This window comes from Lynx rufus, unplaced genomic scaffold (genome assembly GCF_022079265.1).
Source record: "Lynx rufus isolate CCGP_SWC_20201006 ecotype Redwood Valley unplaced genomic scaffold, mLynRuf1.p SCAF_13, whole genome shotgun sequence".
NCBI classification, from domain to species: domain Eukaryota; kingdom Metazoa; phylum Chordata; class Mammalia; order Carnivora; family Felidae; genus Lynx; species Lynx rufus.
The window spans coordinates 3,241,360-3,264,448 of NW_025814827.1; the positions used below are offsets into that span (position 1 = coordinate 3,241,360).

The 23,089-nt window shown below is 52.2% G+C and overlaps 1 protein-coding gene across 1 annotated transcript in view; it reads right to left on the reverse strand.

Moving 5' to 3' along the window:
• Positions 1 to 23,089, reverse strand: part of CCDC33 (coiled-coil domain containing 33) — a 106,809-nt gene that overhangs the window by 40,288 nt on the left and 43,432 nt on the right. Inside the window, exons 8-12 of the mRNA XM_047075669.1 lie at positions 20,067 to 20,158; positions 19,098 to 19,218; positions 12,972 to 13,101; positions 12,209 to 12,342; positions 11,197 to 11,268 (exon numbers count right to left, since the gene is read on the reverse strand). Of these exons, the coding sequence (XP_046931625.1) occupies positions 11,197 to 11,268; positions 12,209 to 12,342; positions 12,972 to 13,101; positions 19,098 to 19,218; positions 20,067 to 20,158 (549 nt within the window). The remainder of the gene's footprint in view (positions 1 to 11,196; positions 11,269 to 12,208; positions 12,343 to 12,971; positions 13,102 to 19,097; positions 19,219 to 20,066; positions 20,159 to 23,089) is intronic.

The window sequence follows — 23,089 nt, forward strand, 5'->3', positions numbered from 1 at the left end:
GTAACAATAGCTTCTAAAATCTCCAAGCTCCTTTGACACCCTTTGCTGGGTAGATTTCTTTTCCATTCCATCTCTGCTGTTACCTTCCCCATATTATAACCCATTAGTCTCCTCTCTCTGTACTGCACTGGGCCTCCTCTTTGGCCTTCCCTGTTCTTTTTCCTCTTCTCTTCTTCCCTTGGCATGACTATTTCTCTCATCTCTGCTTGTCTACAACTCAGCCTCTCCATGAAATCTTGATGGCCTCCACCCATACTTGCACAAAGCTTTCCTGGGATCTTCCAGCCCAGCAGCTGGCTCTCTCTGCTCTTACACTGTTCTCTAATTCCAGGCTTATTTGCCATTTTTATTTTTTTGTTCAAATTTTAAGTTCCCTGGGCTTAGGGACACGTGTTAGGCTCCCTTTGGAGAGAGGTTATTTTAAAGCTCTTTTGGAAATCCATGGTTAGCCCTAACACATGCCCATTGTTCAAAGGCTGTAGGGACCTCAAAGGTCTTTCCTATATCAATTGTTGGAATTCTGTCATGGCCACATAGCAGATAAATATGCCATCGTCTGCACCAGAAGCTGAGAGAACAATGGGCACAGTGCCAACCAGGACAGATGTTCTCAGCGTTACAGGTGCCTGAATGCCTGACCCTGAACAAACAGAGAGAATGAGTACAGGTGGGCCTCTCTTTAAGTGTAAACTCTATATGAAAACCCACACATATGAGACAGATGAATCAGGACAAGGATGCTTAACGTTACCACTCAGATCCTTTAAATAATGATTCCTTTATGCCCTTATAAAATACAATTTAGGGGGGCACCTGGGTGACCCAGTTGGTTGGGTATCCAACTCCTGATTTCGGCTCAGGTCATGATCCCAGGGTCATGGGATCGAGCCCCGAGTCGGGCTCTGCCCTGAGCGTGGAGCCTACTTGGGATTCTCTCTCTCCCTCTATCTCTTCCCCTCCTCCCCTCTCAAAATAAATAAACTTAAAAAAAGTAAAATTTGGTATGCAGGAATTCATTAACATGAAGTCTTTTCAGGCTTATGTCAGTAGAGTAAGGGATGGATAGTGGTACAAGGACAGAGGCATCCAGTCCAGTATGGGTCTCATCTCCCACTCCTGTCAGATGGGTACAAGGACAGATAATTCCAAAGAGAAAGCAGCTATATGAGGACTCTTGGAATGAGAAGTGTGGAGCATTGGGTGACCTTGAGGCTGATTTTGGTACCTATTGTGGTTTAAAAAAATTTTTTTAATGTTTATTTATTACTGAGAGAGAGACACAGAGCGTGAGCAGGGGAGGGGTAGAGAGAGGGGGAGACACAGAATCCGAAGTAGGCTCCAGGCTCTGAGCTGTCAGCATGGAGCCTGACACGGGGCTCGAACTCACAGACTGTGAGATCACGACCTCAGCCGAAGTCGGTCGCCTAACCAACTGAGCCACCCAGGCACCCCACCCAAACTGTTTCATAACCCAAACTGCTGGGCCTGTTTTGTCTCTGAGCTTTAGGCCTGCTATCTCTCTCCCCTGCCTCTCCCAGTGGCTATAGTTTAGGGAGGGCAAGATTCCTTTAAAAAAAGTTTTTTTTAAACGTTTATTTAGTCTTGAGAGAGAGAGAGAGAGAGCAAAGGAAGGGCAGAGAGAGCGAGACACAGAATCTGAAGCAGGCTCCAGGCTCTGAGCTGTCAGCACAGAGCCCAACGCAGGGCTTGAACTCAGGAACTGCGAGATCATGACCTGAGCTGAAGCTCAACTGCTCAACCAACTGAGCCACCCAGGCGCCCCACCGGAGGGCAAGATTCCTTTAGAGGCTCCCCACTGAGCACACCCAGTGCCTCTGTGTAGCATCTGAGTCAGGTGATTTGGGGTTGCCTTATCTCTGTGTTTTAGATAGGAAAAGGCACCACATGTGTCTCCTGTTCTGAACAGCTAAGCACCAAATTGGCTATAGCAGGAGAACTACGGAATACACAACAGATGCATGCATAGGTAGATGGATGCAGGAGAGAATGAAGGGAAGAACAACTAGCCAGGGCAAAGACTAAGTCCCCATTGACCAGGTGGCCGCTGGGGCTGAGGCGAGATGCTGATTCAGGACCTATAATGACATTTCTCCTCATTTCCAGGCAGAAAGCCAATCTCAATGCCCTGGATTTCATAGACTGCCATCTAATCCAGTTAGGGGAGGAAGTGGAAGTAATGAAATCAAGGGAGAGGTCTCCAGAGGAGCCCCATCAGTTCTAAAGCAGGGACACATTGCAGAGGGTGTCCCCTCCCCCAAACCTGTCTCCCTGACATCCACCCTGTGTGGGTTCAGCACCAGTTGGGTAAACTCAGTGGCCCAGACCTGACATTTACTGGGCCCCTGATCAGAGCTGGGTACTTATTAGGTACTTAATTTTTTTTTTTTTTAAAAGAAAGGCAGATTGCCACTTACAGTGCCCCATTTAGATGTGTCTGGGGTCTTGGAAGCTTGACTGCCCTACATTCTCCTACAAATAGACCTTGAGAACTTGTTTGGAAGTTCTAGCAGGGGAGTGCAGCTACTCATATGCTCATATGCCCTTGACCAAGAATGTTCTTCCGCTATCTACCAAGCTGAGTCAGCTTCTGAAGAGATGTACATGTAGTGGTGAGGGAGGAAGGGGACACCTGCCCACAATTCTAGTCCCCTGCTCTAATCAACTTCACCAGGACCCATTCTGGCCTGGGGGCAAGTCAGTGGGTGACCTTTACAGAAAAATCTTTAGATTTCCATACAGTACAAGCCCTAAAGGAGGTAGTCTGGTCATATAAGGGGTGCCAGGAGGACCACAATGTCCCACACAGTGCCTGAATTCTCCCTAATCATTCCTTTTTCCCAATATTGCCTATTTAGACTCCTCAGTCTCAATCTGCCCACGTTTTGGGGAGGTGATTTTGCCCTCCTTTCCTTGCTTCTCATGAGAGGGGAGCTTGTCTGGGGCTAAAGGAAGGGGCCAGGCTGCTGGAAATGGCGGGTGGTCAAGGTGGAGGATGGGGGAAGAGGATAATGCTTAAATGGGGATGAGGAGGGGGTAGAGCCTTGGGGACTAAATTCTCCCTATGTAAGCCCAGCCTTTCCTAGCTCTCCTCCTTTCTTACAGGTGGGGATGGAGTCTGCTAGCCCTATAAGCCTGCTTGTTTGCTTTTCTATTTGGCAGACCTTGCCTGCTGGCTGAGGCAGCGTTGGGCTGACAAGTGGCCTCCTCCCTCTGTGGTTCCGTGGCTGCAGCATGTCCTGCTTCATTAGAGATGTAATTGGAGACCTACTTTGAAAGCTCAAAGCAATGCACAGCCATGCACTGGCTCAGACTCGATACGCATCCCACGACTGCTTGTGCTCCGCAGCTGCCCCACACCACGTGAGTGTCGTGGTGGAGAGAAGACACCCCTTCCTTATGCCTCTCAGCCCTCACTATTGCCTGCCTGCAGAGGAGGGTCTTTTGAGACAGACCAGGCCAATAGCATCACAGGCTCCAGGCTTCTTGGGTCACCTGTTTCGTCCTCCTCTCCTAACATCTTCTGCCTCCCTCCTACCGACTCCATCCCCTAAATCCCTGATCATGCAAAATGCAACAGTTCCAGCCGGCCCTGGCAATTACAGACTAGCCAGGATGCAGCTGCTGTCCTTGGTGCTGAAAGCGCCCGCCTTCCGGCCTGCCCGCCTCTTGCCCCGCCCTGAGCCTTCTCGCTGGAGCGCACTTGCTCTTAATTCAATTAGCTGGCCCTGAACCCTCCCCAGGGAGCCTGGAGCGGAAACTGACAAATTCTGTTTAACAAAGACATTTGTCCCCCGCCCCGCCGGCCTTGGGCTCTGCCTGCCTGTATCCCGCTCATTAGGTATCTAACAAAGTGCGTCCTAAGAAATCTGCTTCCAATCGCTAGTAATTCAGGAGGCCTGATGCAATTTACTCCCTGATAAGGGTGTCTCGCCCGCTGGCAAGCACCATAATGAGCCCTGTGCAGCAGCTCCCCGATCAGTCACTGCTTTGTCATTTCCTGTGGCCCCAGTTGTAGGTTCTTATCTCTTCAGCTGAAGGCGAGGCTCAGAAAACGGGCCCCTCCAAGAGGGCTTGCTGCCTCCCATGCATATCACAAGCCTCATTACGGCATCCCGCATGGTCTTGCAGCTGCGGTGGGGTTTGAAGCTCTGAGTCTGTCTGCCAGCAAAGAAGGGCCTGAGTGTTAATCCTCATTGGGGCCATAATTTATTCTCCAGAAAATGGTATCAGAAGGTTAATCTAAAAGCAAGTTGGGGGTCAGGGGAGGGGAGCCAATGATAAGGATATTTAAAAATTCTGGCAAGGATTTTAGTATTAAATAAAGCCCTAGCTATAGCTGACTGGAGAGTCTGTGGGCTCGCTCTTGTTAGCTTGAAACCTGGTCTTTTTGCATTTAATCTTTTCCCTTGGTCTCTCATTTACATCTAGAGAGACTTTGTGCAACATATAGGTCAGATCACATCCTACTGCTGGCCAAAGACCTTCCTTAGCTTTGAACCACTTTATGGCGAAGTCTAAACTCTATATCTTGGCATCTAGGCCCTCCACAATGTAAGCCCCATCTAACTCTCCAGTCTCGCTTCCCACAACAGCCTCCATATGTCCCATGTGCTTCAGATACTGTCATGCCTCTATGGCTTTGCACTTGTGATTCTCTGCCTGAAACATCCTTGCTTTGCCAATTTCCAAGCCACTCTTTGAGGCAGAGTTCAAACCATTCTTCTCTGTGACTCTTCCTCTGACCTTTGTATGCAATGCACTTCAACCAGAACCCTTAGCAACATGGGTGATAATGATCTGTCAGGGTCCTTTACTCCTTGGCACAGATTAGGGATCTAAAAAATGGCTAAGGGGGGAGCCTGGGTGGCTCAGTCAGTTAAGTGTCTCACTTTGACTCAGGTCATGATCTCACGGTTCATGAGATCAAGCCCTGTGTTAGGCTCTCTGAAGTCAGTGCTCTCTGGACCCAGTGTTTTAGGTCCTCTGTCTCCTTCTCTCTCTGCCACTATCCCCTCTCTCAAAAATAAACACTAAGAGGCAAAAATAAAAATACAAATAAAAAATGGTTAATGAATTCATGCCTGAATGGCCTTGGGTGGACTGGGGTGCATCTGGTTTGGCCGAAGAGAGGTCTAGGCTATGGTAGTCTGGCTTTGAGATGGGGAGAAATCCAAGAGCAGCCCCCACTCTCTGAGTGGTTTGGTCCGGAAGTTTTGCTCTCTCTCTATTCTCCCCTCCCCCCTTTTCAATACACCAATTGTGCACTGGGCTCATGGGAGAGCAGAGCAGGCCAGAGGAGGGCCCAAATGTCCATCTTCCTTAGCCATCCCTATATCCAGACTCAATACATTCCATCTCTGGCTGAGGGTCAAAGGCTCACATTCTCAAAGCTACAGAGTCCTGTGGTTGGTGAGGCATTTGGTATGAGCCTGCAGTATGGCTCTTGGTCCAGCCCTGCCCACTCACAGGCCAGGAAGCAGGTCCTCACTTTCTCCACCTCCTCCACAGCCCCAGCTCAAGGCAGGATGTAGTGGGGACTTCAGCAAATCTGGCCTCTAGAGAGATGATTGTCTGTCTCTTCTCCATTTCTTCATTCCCTGAAAAATTGCTGTGAAACCAAATGTGGGGCTGGTGATGTTTATCTTCAGCACTTGACAAGGCCTCCTGATGTCCTTATGTATGTGAATCTGGTGGAGCAGCTGTCATGAAGGGCGGGCGCCGAGTGATGAATTAGCAAGGCTCCATTGTTCCCCTCCCCCAGGAGCCCTGTCCTCATCTCTGATGAGTTCAGCATGTTTGTCAGCAACTACACTGGGCTGGGCACTTACACAGGCTCCTTCATTCAATTGTCACTATATTCCTGGCTGGTAGGGATCATGACTCCCTTCTATGGATGAGGAAGGTGGAACTCAGGGTGAAAGGTCAAGTGAAAGATCCAGGATTCAAACCCAGATCTAAGGATGTACACTCTTTGGGTAGGGGAACTGGGATAGAAGGAAAGACAGGCAGGGGTGTCGGGAAGTTGTGGGAGGGGAAAGGGTCTTTTTCTCTGGATCCATCATCATCCATGTGGTAGCATTTTCAGAGCTGAGGACTTAGGGGTGGGGACAGAACCAACCCTCCAGAGGATGGAACCAGCCGAGGAGGCTCCTGTGTCATCCTAAACACTGGGCCTTCCAGGCAGCTGCGTTTGGTGAGGAAATGGATGTAGGTTTGTATTGGGGCTTCTCAGAGGACCAGATCAGGGCTTTCATATGTGGCCTTCAAAGAAATTTATAAAAATTCATCAAAAGCCAGTGTGATTTTGCCCGTCCTCTGGGCTCCCCTCCACATTTGTCAAACAGCCCTTTGTCCCCACGTTGGTCTGGCCTCCAGAGAGCTTTGTAACTGATTCGAATGAAAACACCGGGGCAGTCCATGCATGGCATTGAAGACCTGCCCGCCTCTCCCTGTGAGAACAGCAAAGGGGGAGGGTCAGACAGGACTGTGGGAGCCGCCTCTTCCCTCAGTGGGTGGCAGCAGGAGCCACCTCCTTCTCTCCACAAAGGCACTCACCCTGTGCTAACATCCAAGGAAACCTGTGGGTTTCAAGTCCTCCCAGCATCTCTCAGGGCTGTGGGCTAAGAAGGAGGCAGCCACCCATGTGAGGGGCCCCATTTTTGCCTGGTGCCCTGGTGCTCTGCCTGGGTAAGACTCTGGATTCCATATTCCAGCTCAAGAGGGCACACGGTTGCCAAACACTCAAACCTTGCAGGAGGCACATTTCCATGCAAGGAGGCAGGGACTGACACAATAAGCACCTATCGTGTGCATGCTGGGCTCCAATCCGCACGGGTCAACCTAGGAGACCTGGTCAGGTGTGGGCCTCACTTCAAAGAGGTTGCCTGCAAGCTGGAGGGCACCAAAACTGCTGTGGGATCTTGAAACCAGTTCATTAAAAGAGGCAGACTGTTTAGCCTGGAGAAGCACAGATTCCTGAGGGACCAGATCACACTCTTCAAAGAGAAGAGGCCAACATCAGAGGGGGAATGGAGGAGAGCAAAGGGTTATTCATATATGTGTATGTGGAGTAGCCACGGGCTCCTGGATTCTTAGAGCCGAATGGACCTCCAAGGCCAACCCCCACCGAATGTGCAATAAAGGGAAGTCTGCTGTGTATATGCAGGTGTACATTCTTTTTTAGTTTTTGTGAACCTATGTGTAGTTATTCATGTACTATACACACAACTCCAGCTTAAAGCAGATCACTGTAAGCAGCAGGTGCCTGTAGAGAAGTCCCATCAGAGGGAAAAAGCTTAACCCATCACCAACAGAACCACTTCAAACACAATATCCCAAACCAGGAGACCACTCCATCTTGCCATTTACAGAAACTGCAGGGTTTTTGTCAGCTGGTCTGCCAGCCGGCATGCTGAATGGCTGACCATGCGCCAGTGTCCCCAGAACCGGTACAGGAGGCTGGCCAGGGCTTCACTGCAGCTCCAAGTGGCGGAGCCAGGAGCCTGGGCAAAGAGAGAGGGTAGGCTCAATGTGGGGCGATCAGTTCTATCTGTTGCGGCCACTGAGCCATGGCGCAGGGTGCTTCTGGTGGTAGTGAGCTTCCTGTCATGGCAGAGCACGAGTAAGACCACCTGTGGTGGATGTTGTCAAGGAGAATCCTGTCCAGGGGGTGCGACTGAGAGACACCTCTGTGGTCTCTGCCTATCTGGAAATTCCACAATGTTCTTGTTCCCCAGAACGCTGAGAAGGGGTGATGTGGAAGCAGTGGGTGTGGGGAGATGGTGTTCACCAAAACCTCAATTAACCCGGATGACCGGTCTCATGAGAAAGAGGCTTGTGAGAGAGAGGATGTATCCTCAGGAGGGAGGTACCCAGATAAGGCATGCATATTCACTTCTCCCGAAGCATCGCTTTTCAGTAGCACATCTGATCATGTGCCCCTCAGATGGAATTGTTAGCCACAAGGATGAGGGGCCCCAAGAGGCCCATTATCCCAAGCCCCCCTGCATCTGAGTGTCCACAGGACTCTAAGATCCCAGGCTTCAGGCAGTGGCTTGTGGAGCTTTGAGCTGTGTTTGATTTCAATGGGGGAAGAAGCAATGTTTCTGGTCCCACAGGCTAGAATGCAAATGTGAAGGCCAGGTTACCTCCCACCGTGGATTTGCAGACACCGTCTCAGGTGGAACAATAAGACGGAAGGAATTCAGAACCTGTCAAGTGTTTGCTGTTACATCACCTCGCTGGGTTTCATCAGGCCCCTTACGAGGAGGTGATGTCTGCTCATGAACTGACTGGCTCATTGTCTGGTCCACACTCCCTGTCCTCTAAAAATGCAAGCTTTATGAGGACAGGGCCTTTTTCTCATTGTCCTCTGTGTAAGATCGCTAAAACCAGGACAGTATCTGCTACATAGCAGGTGTCCAATAAACATTTGCAGTTGCACGGAGGACAATGGGGCAAGAAGAGTGAAGGTGATGGTGAGTGATGGAGTTGGGGATGGGCCCTCTGGACTTGGCTGCAATGCCATCCACCTGTTCATCAATTCTCAACATCCTCCCATTACCCCTTAGGGAGAAGGATGCCAAAAGGGCTCATGGCTCTCTAGCAGAGAGCCATGTTCAAGCCTGATGAGGGAGAATTCAAGGCAGATGGGCTCCATGGCTGCCGGCCCCTCCCTCTCCGCATTGCAATCCACAAGGGCAGCCTAAATTCTAGGCTTCGTCAAATACATGCGGAATAAAAGTATGAATGAATGGTTGCAAGAACCTTATGCCGGGTCCACTACATGAGCAGTCAACCCCCAAATTTGGAGTTCAAGATTCTAGAATCAAAGTGAGTCAGTTATTGGCCAATTCACAGATAGTTTCACCAAGAAACAGTTTAGCCACAAAGAGATTTAGCTTCTTTGTATGCCAATGTGGGTGTGAAAAACGTCTGTGTGTCAAGTTGCATGTGTGTGTGAGCATGTATATATGCATTAAATGTGTGCACCTTTGCAAAGCAGTGTGTGTGTGCATGTTTGTGCGTATGTGTTCTCTGCATGCGGGTATTTGAATGTGATGGTGGGAGAGAGTGTGCACGTGTGCAACTGTGTGTGTGAACACTTGGCCGCAGAATCTGAATTTCCTCTCGTACTATTTTCCTGGTACACACCCAATCTCGATCCCTTTCTTTTCCTTTCTTCTCAGAAATCCATTACTGAAAGGTTTTCTACCCGCCTCCAGGGGGAGGGGGGCTGGGGGAAGGGGAAGCTAAAATCACAAGGCCCAGATCAAAACACTCAGCAGCTAAATGAATTCGGCAGCGTTTTCCCGCATGACTTGGAGGGATAATTTAGTGAGGCCGCCAGCTGGAAGGAAAGGGATTAATTCTGCACTTAGCACAGCTCCAGTGAATAATTCATTACTGAGACCTTTGTGCCTAGCCCCTGGGCAACTGGGGAAGTGTCCCGTCCACCTGCCTGTTGCCTGCCTGGGTCCCCCAGTGGCCTGACCAGGGGCACTTGATGCTCCTTTCTGTCCTCTGGACACAGGTGCCCAGTAAAGGGACAGGAGGCAGGGCGAGGTGAGGAGGGGACAGGCAGTGGCCACTGGCAGACTCTAGACCCCGAGAAGAGGCCGTGGAGTGTTGAGCTCCAATCTGGGAAATCTGTGACATTTTCTTTAAGGACCCTTCTTCTTTCCTGGGGTCTTTCACTGCTTCTGTGTCTTCCCCTCTCAGTACCTTCCTGGTCCTCCATGTGGTTTGGTGTTGGTGTTGGTGAGGGCTGTCTGGCCGTATCTAACAAACTCTCTTTCACCAGGAATTAGAGGAATTAGAAGACAATGCAGAACATTCCAGAAGGGGAAGTGCTAATGGGAGGTCCCAGGTACTCACCAGAGGTCTTGCAGGGACACAGTTGCAGGTGGCTGCATTCCCAGACTATACCTCTTACCCCTCACCATGGAATTCCTGTGTTCTCCATGCATAAGACACAGGGCCAAGTATTACCCCAGTGCTTCTGGCTATTTTTCCTGGTATGGGACGCTGGAAGGAGTGGGCTGACCCAGACATCAGCTCCTGCCAGTATTTCCTGGGTTCATGGTCCTGAACTGCCCATATCCCGGCTTCGTGCCTGTCCCAGCACTACCGACTAAAAAGTGGAAGAATTCCAGGAGGTGCCTGGCCGGTGCACTGGGGCCAGATGACCAGGGTCCAACCTGGACTCTGAGTCCAGGGAGAGCTGACTAGAGGAAGAGATCCCATCCATCAGGCAGGGCTCAGCCAGTGGTATCTTTCCACTTGGATCAACCCAGCTGTGGCAGGCAGGATTCCAAAAACGGGCCCTCAAGATTCCACACGCTAATCCCCAGGACCCATGTCTATGATGAGCTATGACCCCTGTGATTATGTTACATGGCACAGTTGACCTTAAGATGGGGACATTATCAGAGTGGGCCTGCCCTAATCACATGAGCCCCTTTAAAAGCAGAGGGTTTTCTCTGGCTGCTGACAAAGGAGAAAGCCAGAGAGTTTAGAAGTGTAAGGGGGATTTGACATGCCTGCTGGCTTAAAGATGGAGGGGCCCATTGTGAGAAGGAATGCAGGTGGCCTTCAGCAGCGGAGAGGCCCCTTGGGATATAGCCAGCGAGGAAACAGGGACTTTGGTCCTACAACGGCAGGGAACTGGATTCTGATGACCACCTAAATGAGCTCGGAAGCACATTCTTCCCCAGAGCTTCCAGAACGGAATGCGACCTCGCCAACGTCTTGATTTCAGCCATGCTGTATCAGATTGCCTACCCACAGAAATGTGAGCTCATAAATGGGTGCTGTTTTAAGGTGCTAGTTTGTTCCGCAGCAACAGCAGCCGAAATCCTACTTCACCCTGGTAGAACCTTGATCCCAATGAGCGCAGCTTGGCTTGGGCTGGGTTAGAGACTGACTCCCAGATCTGGGTGGCCCTCTGCTTTCAATTCTTTTCTCCCTAATCTCAGCTTTCTATCTTGTTTTCCAGAGCCTCAAATCCCCCTCAGATATTTCTACCCAAAGCAGCTGTCTCCTCCTCCCAGAAGCCCCTGGCCCCAGCCCCTGAACAAGGCCAGCAATTGTGAAGGAGGTTGGAACCCACTGTGGGGCTCCAGGAGCTGGCATACGGCTGCCAGGCCCTGACCTTCCCATGCGCTGCAGCCTTACCTCAGAGGAAAGCAGCTGGAAGGAGATATCCACTGTGGGGGCCTCACCATTTATGGTTTTCAGCTTGGTGTCCTAGGGGAGGAGAGGGGAGCAGTCAGCCCATGCTGGCCAAGACAGCTTCTGCCTCTGCTCTGCCCAGTGCTCTGGACTGCCCAAGAAGGTGCCTGCTAGGGGCTCTGCCCGGGGCCTGAGAGGGAGGTGGGAGCTGGTCCCTGCCTCCGCTCACCCTCACTGCCTCAAACCTCGCTTCCCAACTCCACTGTAGACCCGACTGGCACTTCCAGACCTGTTTCCTGGCAGAGTAGGGAAACTCCCATTTATTGGGGTCTATTATGTCAGAATGGCCAGAAGTATTTCAGGGGAAAAGGTGGCATAGAAATAAACAATGATGTAATCGTGTATTAGTTCTTAACGAGACTGTATTCTGTTCTAAATACTTTCTAAATACTTTTGCTTCAAGAAATCTCACAGCCACCCTAGGAGAAAAATTCTATTACTATGAACCCATTTTACAGATAAGGAAACTGAGGCACCGGAACTTTAATTTTCCCATGGTGATGTAATCTGTTAAGGGGTGGAATTGGAATTTGGATCCAGACAGTCAGGCTCTAGAGCCTGGGCCCTTGGCTCTTTTGTCATACAGAGAGATCCTATATGGGCATGTTGTTCCCATTTTAGAGATGGGCACTTTGAGGTTCAGAAAGGCTAAGACACTTGCCCCAGGTTGCACAGTGAGAACTAGGGCAAGTCAGTATTTAAACCCAGGCTGGTTAAAGGATTGAGCTCTTGCCACCATCCCATGGGGGCTCCCTGTACTTCTGCTCGTGTTGCTGGGGCAGGAGCTCAGGGGAGCTCCTTACACATGACAGTGGTTGGCTTCCCTGGTAGGGGCCCTGGTGGAAGCTGCTGGAGAAGCCAGATTCACTTGTGCTAGTGTGGCAAGGTGGAGCAGGGTGCAGAGGGGTGGGAGCAGGCCACCCATCACGAGCTCCGTCCAGGGTTGGGGACTCACAGTGATGGGGAGCCTCTCCACGTGCAGCCCATTCAGACCTTTCCCTGTCAGCATCTTGCGGTACAAACGGTTCTTTAGCGGCAACACGGAGATGCCCAGGGGCTTGCTGAGGGTCCACGGCTCACTGCCTTTCACTGTAGAGGGAGGACCAGCTGGGACTCCCACCAGAGCCCCCACCCCAGGCTCCTCGGATCCCAGCATCTGAGGCCCCACCGGGCGCCCGATCCGTTGGTACCCGACATCTAGTTCTCCCATCCCTCACTGCCAGCCTCTTTCCTGTCTCCTGGCCTTGCCCTGCACAAGGATCCTCCTCCTCTGCTCTTTAGGGCTTCCTGAGTTCCAGGCCAAACTCCAAACGTATTCTGGGTTTCGGGGTGTGTACATGGATCTCCCTTGTCTCTGCCCTTGGGGGCTTTACTCTCTGAAGGTGGAACTCAGGCTTGGATCACCTGGTCTCTGAATTGTTTCTCCTGTAGTCTGTGAGCCCTGGGGGATCCCTCCCTCCTCGCTGACAGGTACATGGGGAGGGGACAGGGGTTCAATAAAAATGCATGGATCTAATACAGGAATAGGACCCATGTATCCTGGCCCGTGCCATGGAACAAGGACAAGGAAGGCTGCCATGTGCTCCTCTACCTGTCTGCATGCACTAGGAACTGGGTCCCCTTAACCTACCCCTGCAGGGGGCAGAGGCAGGTGGTCTGAGCACCCCTTCATCATATGTCCTGATGCACGGCTGCCCTGGCCTGGCAAGCGCACTCACTGGAAGTCGAGGGGTAGAACTCCAGCACCAGGGCTGTGTCTTCCGAGAAGTTGGTGGCTCCGTCTCGGCCTTGGAAGAGGAAGGACTGATTCCATGAGGGCAGCTCCGGGGGTCCCCCAGGCTTGGACAGCTGAAAGGAGGCAGTGGGAGTGGGTGGTGAGCCCACAGCTTCTCCCAAATGAAGGATGTCCAGATATATCCATCTATGTGTGTCTATATATGTCACAAACGTTTGTCCCAATTACCAAAGCAGCATACGTGTAAGGCATGAATTTTGGAAAATACAGAAGAATAAAAAGATTAAAAAGAAAAATGCTAAATTCCTACACACTAAAGACAACTATCCTAAGCCTGTGCATTTCTTTCTAGTTTTTTTTCTGAAGCCTATTTTGTATATAATTGTCATCCTAACATCTTATGTTTTTCATTCACCATGAAAACCTGAGCATATCCAGAGTCACAGGTAACCCTGTAATCCACGATTTTCATAGCTGCAGGACATTTTCTCATGTCCAAGCACCCTGGCTTCTCCCTTCCCATGTTTTCCTAGACTATCACTGCATTGAATATTCTTTGACATGTATCTCTGTATCTCAAATTGTCTCCTGAGTACCCAAAATGGAGACCCTGAGTTAAAGGATGTGCCGTTTAAGGCATTTGACTGATCGCTGGTAAACTATTTTCCTGAAAAGTCGCACTACTATTCACACCCAGGGCTGTGGTGGTATCAGAGATGCCAAATTAGACATGGCCTCTACCCTTGTCACCAGTCCCTCTCTGCCCCACACAGGTTCCCCAGGCCTTTGCAGACACTACGGCAGGTCTGCAGATGCCTGAGCCTTGGTGTGTCTGCAGGGCATGCCAACGGGCATCTGGGGGACTTGATAGCATACTAAGTCCGCAGCTGAAGCACACACGAGTACCATTTAAACAATGAGACAAGACAGCATTGACTATGGCCGCAGAATAAGGGGCTAGATGAGACATTCCTGAAGGTGGTCAGCAGAGTTGTCTTGCGGGACGAAGGACCAGAGGAAGGCTCTGAAGTAAAATATGGCAGGATGAAGGGAAGGAGGAGGGGCTTCCGGCTGGGAAAACAGCCCAAGGAAAAGGTCCGTGTGGCAGCAAGCGTGGCAAGGGTGGAGGACACCTGGAATGAGGAGGGACTCCAGGTAGAGGAGTCCTGGCATCCGCAAAGGCTGGAAAATGGGGAGTGGGGAATGGAACACAGGGGCATCAGCCTGGAACACCCAGCAGGCAGCCCTGCATGGTCCCAACACAGGGAGGGGCTGGGGTCACTGGTGCGGACCCCCGGCAGGGTGCCTTGCCTCTGTCCCCAGCCAGGGGCTGTCAGCAACAGTGGCGGCCGCTCCCACCTCCTGCTCCCCTGCGGGAATCAGTCAGTGCTCAGAAAGGTCAGCACAAATGCACCGCTGGCTCCGGGAGTTATTGATGCAGGATCTTGAAATATCAGTGTGGGTCCACTCCCCCCGTGGTGGCAGGGCCCTGATGCCTGTCACACTAATGTGCCTGCTCTGGTTCTTTGAGGCCCGGCCTGAGGCTCAGCTGTGTCTGCCTTGGCCCCTGCCCCTGGAGACATGAGCTGCAGTCACTTTGGGGCTAGGGGTCCTGAACACAGGGGCAGTGACTGGGGCGATGGGAGTGTTCCTGAGAACAGGCTCTGGAGGGAGCTTGGGGACAGCCACTTGGCCCTGGGGCCAGGCTAGAGAAGCTGCTTTCAGGCTCTGTGGGGCTTGGGAGTCGTCTTTCAGGATTGATCCCCAAACCATGCCCATCCCAGAGCCACCCTGTTCTCTTGAGTGCCAGAGGGCCTTCCCCATAGCCTGGATCATCTGCCAGGCCCTGGGACACTCAAGAAGGACCTGTGACTCAGTCCCCTGCTGCCTCCATCCCTTGCTTCCCACCCGGCGGTGGGGGGTGGGGAAGAGGGGTATTTAATGGATGCTAGCTGTCCTCTCTGGGGCCTACTAATGTGTCTAAATGGAACCTACTAAGCAAGAAATAGTGTCTGACTGCTCAGTAAGGACAGTTCTTTCCCTGAATGGTTTCCCAGGATGAGTCCTCCAGGAAAGATCCCTTCAGACCCACAACTGGGGAGACAGGGTCCAGCTTCTCCTGTGTATGAACGGAGTGAGGGGGAGGGGCAAGGAATCAAGGATTAATCACATTCACAGTCTGATGCCAAGGCCCTGGTGAAGGTGTCAGTGGCATGCGTGTGTGTGTGCATGCACATGCACGTATGGAGTGGGCAGGGCATGGGGTGGGGAAGCCATTGACCACAGATGCTAATGGGAAAGGCCATGGCAGGCTGTGGAATTAAGGGATGTGATTAACCCTCGGCTGTAATCTTCAGCAAAGCCATTAACCCCTTGCCACTGAGGCAGACCTGCCTTCCCTAGGGACAGAGCCTTCATTACATGGGCCCATGGGCCCTCCTTCCATTCTCCCTGGGCCCACCACATCCACACCCACACCTGCCACTGTCTGCTCTGCCCATTCCAGAAAGAGTAGCTGACAGTGGCTGATGCTGGAGGGCCTCAAGGGAGCCAGGACGCCTTAGCTCTGGGCGCAGGTCTGCCTCAACCTTGCTGCAAGACCTCCGGAAGTCCCTTCCCCTCACTGGAACCGAGCTGTCACTGTCCACCAGGAACTGTCTTATGATCGATGCCTTGGAAGACTGTTGTGAAGGCTGAAGGAGATAATGGATACTTTGATATCGAGGTGAACGTTCAGTTGAACTCAGCAAATGCTGACTGGGGGCTCCTGCATGCTCTATACCTCAGGGGTGCTCAGGGCCTACAGGCGACCTAGAGTCAGACCCTGTCCGCTCTGGAGTTCACCGTCTTCCTAGGTGATAGGACACACACACACACACACATACACACTCCTATGATCTATGCAGAGGCCTAAGCAAGTTGTGAGTTCTGGAAGCTGGGATGTCAGAGGAGAAAGTGATGACTTCTGAACGGGGTAAAGGAGGATCTGAGGGAGGAAGACCATTCTAGGCTGAGCGCAGCAGAATTGGGAGGCCAGAGAGGACAGCACGAACGTGGAGAAGAGCTGGGCATCCAGAGTGACTACAGAAAGCCTGTGCGGGTTGGAACAGTGAAACAGGAGGCTGTAGGGGACGAGGCCTTGTGTACCTGGTGGCCAGCGAGGGCTTTGTCCTGTCAGTGAAGGAGTCAGGGATCCAGGGGAAGAGCCTCGATCTGGGGGAGGCATTGCCCTGGCTGCTTCTCACACGCTGAATGAGATGGGCCCAAGTGGAGGCTGCTGCGGTGGTCACGCCAAGAGAAGACGCAGCCAGCACTAGGGCAAGGTCTGCGGGTTGGAAAGGGGCCCCATGAGAGCTTGGGTACCGACTGGCCATGGGAGCTGAGACAGGAGGAGATGACAGGAGCAGCCTGCTGGCCAATGGCCCTACCCCAAAGGTGCGGGGTGCAGGGGAGGAGTAATTCCTAAGTCCCACCCTATTTCGTGTCCCTCCGGTAGAGTCAGGTCAGCCCTACGGGCCCACCTATCTCTTCACTCACCAGTTTTGCCGTCATCACCAGGCTCCGAGAGGGGTGAAGCAGACTCTAAGAGCCGCCTACCCCTCAACCATTCCCCTTCCTCCCTCCTAGCCAACAGAAACTGCTTTGGTCCAGGCTGCCACCCTGCACCTCACTTGTGCACTTCTGCTACAGCAAGGCGATGATGCCACACCCCTCCTCAGTGATTGGCTGTGAGAGAAGTGCATGTGACCCAATTCTGGCCAATGAGACGAGAAAGGAGATCTGCGGAGGGGCTGCGGGTGGGAGGTTTCCAACGCTACTTAAAAGCCACAGGTGAGGAGGAGAGGAGGCTCCTTCTTTCTCCGGTCTTGGTCATGTCTGGGGTACCCCGAATATTTTGCCTCCATGAGCTGTTAGCCACCTGAAGATGGCAATCCAGGGATGGTGGAAAGCTCCTGAGTCCTGAGGACATTGCTAAGATGGTGCATCAACCAATTCTGGCAGCATCCTACATGGGGACCCCTTGACAATTGTAACAATAAATATCCTTAGAGCTTAAGTCCATGAGGTTTCTGTTACTTGTAGCCAAATGTAACAAGGGCAATGGCCAGGCTGGCCTCAGGAGGCACTGGACACTAGGAGGGGCAGCTCTGAAAGGGATGGGGTCCACTGAGCTTCCTTCCACCCTGGGCTTGGGCGCCGTGCACAGGTTACTCCTTTAATCTCTCCTAACAGCCCAGTAAAGGTAGGAATCTGGAATTAGAGAAATTGAGCTCATGCAGCTGGTAAGTCACAGAGTGGGGTGGGGGTGGGGGTCGAACTCAGGTGTGCCAGGCTCTCAAATCTCTGCCCACGGTGCTTTGGCTTGGTGGGCAGCTGGTGGGAAGTCACAGCAACTGAAGATGTCAGAGAGGCAGGTCCTAGAAATTACCTGGTCCAACCACCACCTCTCAACTCAGAAAGGGGCTGCGGCAGGGGTGTGTGTAAGCTGCTGACTGGTGCCCCTTTGAGGTAGGGCTCTGCCCACCCCCACCTTGTACCACAGAGGCCTGTCCCTGTCCTCTCACTGCTGGTACGTGGGCACCTCTGTGAGTTCTCAACCTGACCCAACTACCATGTTGCCTAGTGAACAAGTGTCCTGCCATTACTGGAACCCTGGCCTTGAGTCCCACACATGCATGGGGCACAGGAGGCAAGTCTTTGGAGCTAGGGGCACCTCCCCCCCCCCACAAAGATTCATTAGCAAAGGCAGCCAGAGAGGGTCCAGGGATGGGAGGGGGCTCCCTCATTAAAGCAGCCAGTGCTTCCTGCCCCTTGGGACCGCCTGCTGATTGGTTCATAATTTTCTGGGCAAATGCAGGGCCATGTGTGAGATGACTCTGGGGAAATCAGGCCGAGGATTGGTTTGGGTTTGAAGCCTCTGTCCCCAGGGTCCCCCTTCATCCCACCCCTCCCTGACACCATCACTCTTGCCTGTGTCTGAGCCTTCAAATGTCCTTGCCTGTAAATGAAGGCTGGGGCTCCAAAGGGGTGCCTCATTCTGTATTTGCCCTGCCAGACATGAACTATGGTGGGCAGACAACAGGAAGGACTTCCCAGGTCTACGGCCATACCACCCTGAACGCGCCTGATCTCGTATGATCTCGGAAGCTAAGCAGGGTCGGGCCTGGTTAGTACTTGGATGGGAGGAAGGACTTCCCAGGCACCCCGGTCTTCTTCAAGGCCCAGGAATGTGGGGATCACCATGTGGGGCAAGCTCCCGCTGAAGTAGAGACTATGGGAAGAGACTGAACTGGCCATTGCCTGGAGCCCAGCCGCAGTCTGCACATCCCTCCCCAACATATTCAAATACACTACCCTCCTCTCCAGACATGATGTGCTTCATGCCCTGTGTGTCCCATCCCTATTCTCGCACTCTTATTCTCTATTGCCCTGCGCCAACCCTCCCCTATTGAAAACTCAAGAGCCTTGTGTCTGGATACCCACTCGAATCACCCAGGCTTCATATCCCTATGGCCTCCAATTAAAAAAAATTTTTTTTTATTGTGGTGAAATATGCACAAATAAACCATCCCATTTGAACCATTTTTAGGTCTACAGTTCAGTGGCATTAAGTAAATTCACAGTGTTGCATAACCATCACTGCTATCTATTTCCAGAACTTTCTCATCATCCCAAATAGAAACTCTGTACCTATTGAACAATAATACTCTATTGTTCCCCCTGGCAACCACCATTCTACTTTCTGTTTCTATGAATTTGCCTACTCTAGGAACCTCATATAAGTGGCATCAGATAATATTTGTCCATTTGTGTCTTCTCTGATTTTTACAGCTCTGACAGTCCCTCCTGTTTGTTATTAGATTACATATTATCTTGTGTTGATGTTTGACCTTTTCCTGTGTGTGATGCCTATCTTCTGCAGACCAAGAGTGCCCCGAGGGCAGCTCCTCCCCAGCACAGACAGGCATGGCTCTGGGTACATGGCTGGGTTCAATAAACTCCTTAATAGTCAAGGGAATCGCTGACTGAAGGAATGAATGAATGGACACGTGGGTGAGACACTAGAGGTCTGAGCCAGTGACAGGGTGTGTGGGGGAAGGAGCCATACCTGAGGACACCCATTCTGGCTGACCCGAGGAACATCCAAGTGCAGAAGAGACGGGATTGGGAAGGGGAGTGGGGTGATGGGCAGCCCCACGAAGGCTGGGTCCTGCTTCATTTGATTGACCCTGGGGAGGCAAGGAGACAGGGGTCAGCCCATGAGTGCTACAGATGCCCAGTACTCTTGACTATCTGCCCAAGCCTGGAAGCCATGGGGTCCCGCTTGGACGGACTCTGGACTGATGTGAGAGAGGAGCAGGGTGCAGTGGCTTGGACACCAGGACAGGGGATGGATGGTCCTCCTGACTGCTGGCCCAAGCCTTGGGAAAGCTCATCTTGGTCAGGAGATAGGCTGCAACTCCCAGGTTCCTTTCCCCATGGCTCACTGTGGCCTTGGCCACATCTCAATGCCTCAGCTGGCCCATCTTTAAAATGCCTCACCTTTGGAAGTCCTTGCCAGAGTGACCCACCCCCATGGTTTAGGCTTAAGGTGGGGAGCACGGAGGCTGTAAGGGCAGGATTCAGGGTGTGTGCATGTGCTGAGCTCTTTAGGAGGGCTGGGAATGAGTGAATCAGTCATCTTCATTTCTCCAACAAGCAAGGGGTGTTCACAGGTCATCAGAACTCAACAGATGGTTTGGCTGAGTCTTGTTGGGCCACCAGAGGCAGTGACAGAGGCAGACAGCTCTGCCTCCCCATCCCATACCCACCGCATCAGGTTGGGAGGGGCTGAGGACCTCCTCTCCTCCTCCACATGTTGGCCTGCCCTGCAGCCTGCTCTCCAGAGAGTTCTGAGCCACCCCTCTCCAGGGGCTGAGAGCACCTTCCTGGGACCTCAGACCCAGTGGGAAGGTTTAAAGGGCCTTGGGGAGGGTAGGTTTCTAGGCCTCCTGGAATCATGTGGCGATGACAGCCTTTCCCCTCCTCTGTCCTCTGCCCTCCCCACCCTCCTTAAGTGAGTGTGGGCCCCACTCACTTAAAATCACTGTAGTTGGGAACCACCCTGGCAATGACCACCATGGGGTCAGAGTTGTTGACCAGGGGCTCGTTGATTCCCCGGAGAAAGACCTGGGGAAGAGAGGAGGCAAGTGAGCCTTGGGTGGCCTTGGGCCCTCTCAGAAACAAGGCCAACCCATCTACCATCTTTCTCCCCAGTAATGAGATCATCTTTGCCTCCATCTGCCTCATTTGGTTCTCTGCTCAAGGCTACTCTCCTTCAGACGCTGGGCTAGGCATTGGGAAGGCAGGGGGAGAAGACACAGATTCTGTCCCCCCATACCTCTATTGCCAACCCAAGCAATTCCTGATCTGGCTACTGGCCCTCACCCCTTACCCACCAAATGGGTTCCCACTAGCCCCTCAGTCCTCACCCCAACTCCCCCCAGCTGTGTTTCCTGTGGCTTCTTCTACTTCTCTGACCCCCATCAGTGGCCTCTGCTTCTATTCTGGCCCCCCAATCCATCCCCTTTCTCAGGCAATTTGACACATGATGGCAAAAACCACTTTTGTAAAAATAAATGGGATCATGTTATTTCTCCTGCTTGAGACCCAGAGATGACCCTCCTCCCATTGCCCTTAGAATGAATTCTATAATTCTAACCATCATGGTCAAGGCCTGCATGTGTGGCCTGTCTGCCCTCAGCCCACATTTCCACCAATCCCTCAGTCCTTGGCTCTAGCCTCTTTTGTCTCACACCTCCAGCATACTCACTTGTTTCTGCCTCTGAGTCTTTGCATATGCTGATCCCTCTGCCTAGATTCCCTACCCCCACCCCCAGTGACTCAGTGGCTGACTCCTTCTCTTCCTTTAGAGCTTAAATGTCACCACCTTCTGGAGGCCTTCTGTGACCTTACTAAAGTAGCCCACCCCATTCTCTTAGCCCCTGGATTGTCTCTTCTCTAGCACTCATCATAGCCTGTGTTTGTTCTAATTCTTTCTTGCTCACATTGTGTCCATTTGACTAGAACCTAGTCTCCACAGAGGCAGGGATCATGTCTACCTCATTCACTGCTGTATAGCCAGCTGTTAGCAAATGCATGTGATACAGAGTAGGAGCCCAGTATGTGTTTGGGGAATAAATGAGCACCATTTAGGAAGGAGAAAAGTAGAGGATGGGGAGGGAGAGGCTGATTGTGTTTCTGAGCACGAGAGAAACAGAATCACTGAGACCTGGGAGGGCAGGGCAGGAGCCAGGAAGTGACCTCAGCAGGGTGGGAGGGCTGGGCTTGAGCTGGTCTTGGAAGGTGGATGGGGGCCCTAATTACATGGGAAGAAGAGCAGGAAAAAGAAGGGGCTGTGAACACAGCTGAGGGCCCACTCACAACAGCTGGGTCACTATGTCACCATGGCGAGTCCCTGCTCCATGCCGGACCTTAGTATCCCAGCTCATACCCTGAGGGGTTGGACCAGACTGTCCCTGGTCCTCCCAGTTCTGACCTTCAATGGGAGGAGAGTGCCTGGGAGTAAGGGCTTGTTCTGGATCCTCTTTCCTCCTCCCTGGGCACTCTCTCCTAGGACCCTGTGCCAGGACCCATCTTAGCAGGTGGCTAGCAACTCCACACAGCTGTGAGCTGATAAGGCCTTAAGATAGTGCTCAGGGCCTTTCAATGCTCACTGGGGCCCCTGGAGACTGAATCCCTTCCCCACATTCAAAGGACTGAATCTGATGCGGGCATTTCAAACTTCAGGTGGGGGTGGGAGTCTGGGCTGAGCGAGTCCACTGCAGAGGTGTCAGGCCCTGGTGCACACAGGGACTCTAACAGGTGTAGCGGCCGAGAGCAGGCCTCTGAGAGGTAGGGGGTGCTGGTTAATTTACACCTGTTCAATGCTATATGCTCAGGTGTGAATGAGAGAGCTGCCCAGGTGCACATGCTCATGACAGCCAGTGAGTAAAAGAAGCAATTTCTCTTCCCACTGTGCTCTCCAGTCTGCTGTCAGGACTGGAAGGGGGGCATCTATCTGCGCTGGGGCCGCAGAGTAGGTGGGGTGCTTGAGACTCTCCCAGGTAAGTCTGGAGGCTGGGGTGGGAGTGGGGCAGATCCTCAGTGGGAACCCCCCACTCCCACAAGCAAGGGTTCTGCCAGGTCTTTAAAGGTACGGTCTTCTCCCTGTGGGGTGGGGCCTGGGAACAGCAAGGCCAAGCTTTTACCACTCTTCCTTATTCTGTGTGTGTGTGTGTGTGTGTGTGTGTGTGTGTGTGTGTGTGGACTGCTGGCAGATCTCAGGAAAGAACATGATGGAAAAGGGAGGGAGATTAGAACAGGGGGAGATTATAACAGACCTACAGGTCTGATATACACTGGCATGCAAGGTGGCGGTGGAGAAGCAGAGATGTGGGTCAGGAGCTCTGGACTTCCATACCAGACTCTCCGAGTCTTGGTGTCCCCAGCTGTGAAATGGGACTAAAGAACGCTTTTGTCCTGCCAGGCTGATAGTGTCGTGGGGTGGGTCAGATCAGGCACGTTGGGGCAGGGGAAGCCCAGAGCTTGGGCCTTCTCGGATCCCTCTCTCATACTCAGGCCAACACTACTTAAGTCTGTCATCTCTGGGAAGTCTGAAGGCTGTAGGGGAAAGGGAGGGGGGATAGGTCCCTGGACATCTTTCCAGAGCATTGCCCATCTTTCTGAAGCTGCTGAAAAGCTGAGAAATAGAAGGTTGGGGCATCATGTGTGCCAGCTAGGTCTAAGCTGAGCCAAGCCTGGAGGAGGCTCCGTAAACAGTTATTGAATGAATGAATGAATGAATGCCTAATTGGAAGTCCAGCCAAACCTCTTCAGAAATAGGACTCAAAGAAGAGGGGGAGGCCCTAAAATTTTGGGGGTTGTGGGTCAGGGGTCCCTACTCAAGTGGGACAGAAAAGGAGAGAAACAGGAAGGGAATGTGGGCCAAGGTGGGGGGTCTTTTCCTCCCCACCCCCCATGAGATTCAAACAGACATAAGGCTTTGGGAGCCTCCCTTTCTCCATCCTCCCTGCTTGGGATGTGTGGAGCAGAGCAGGA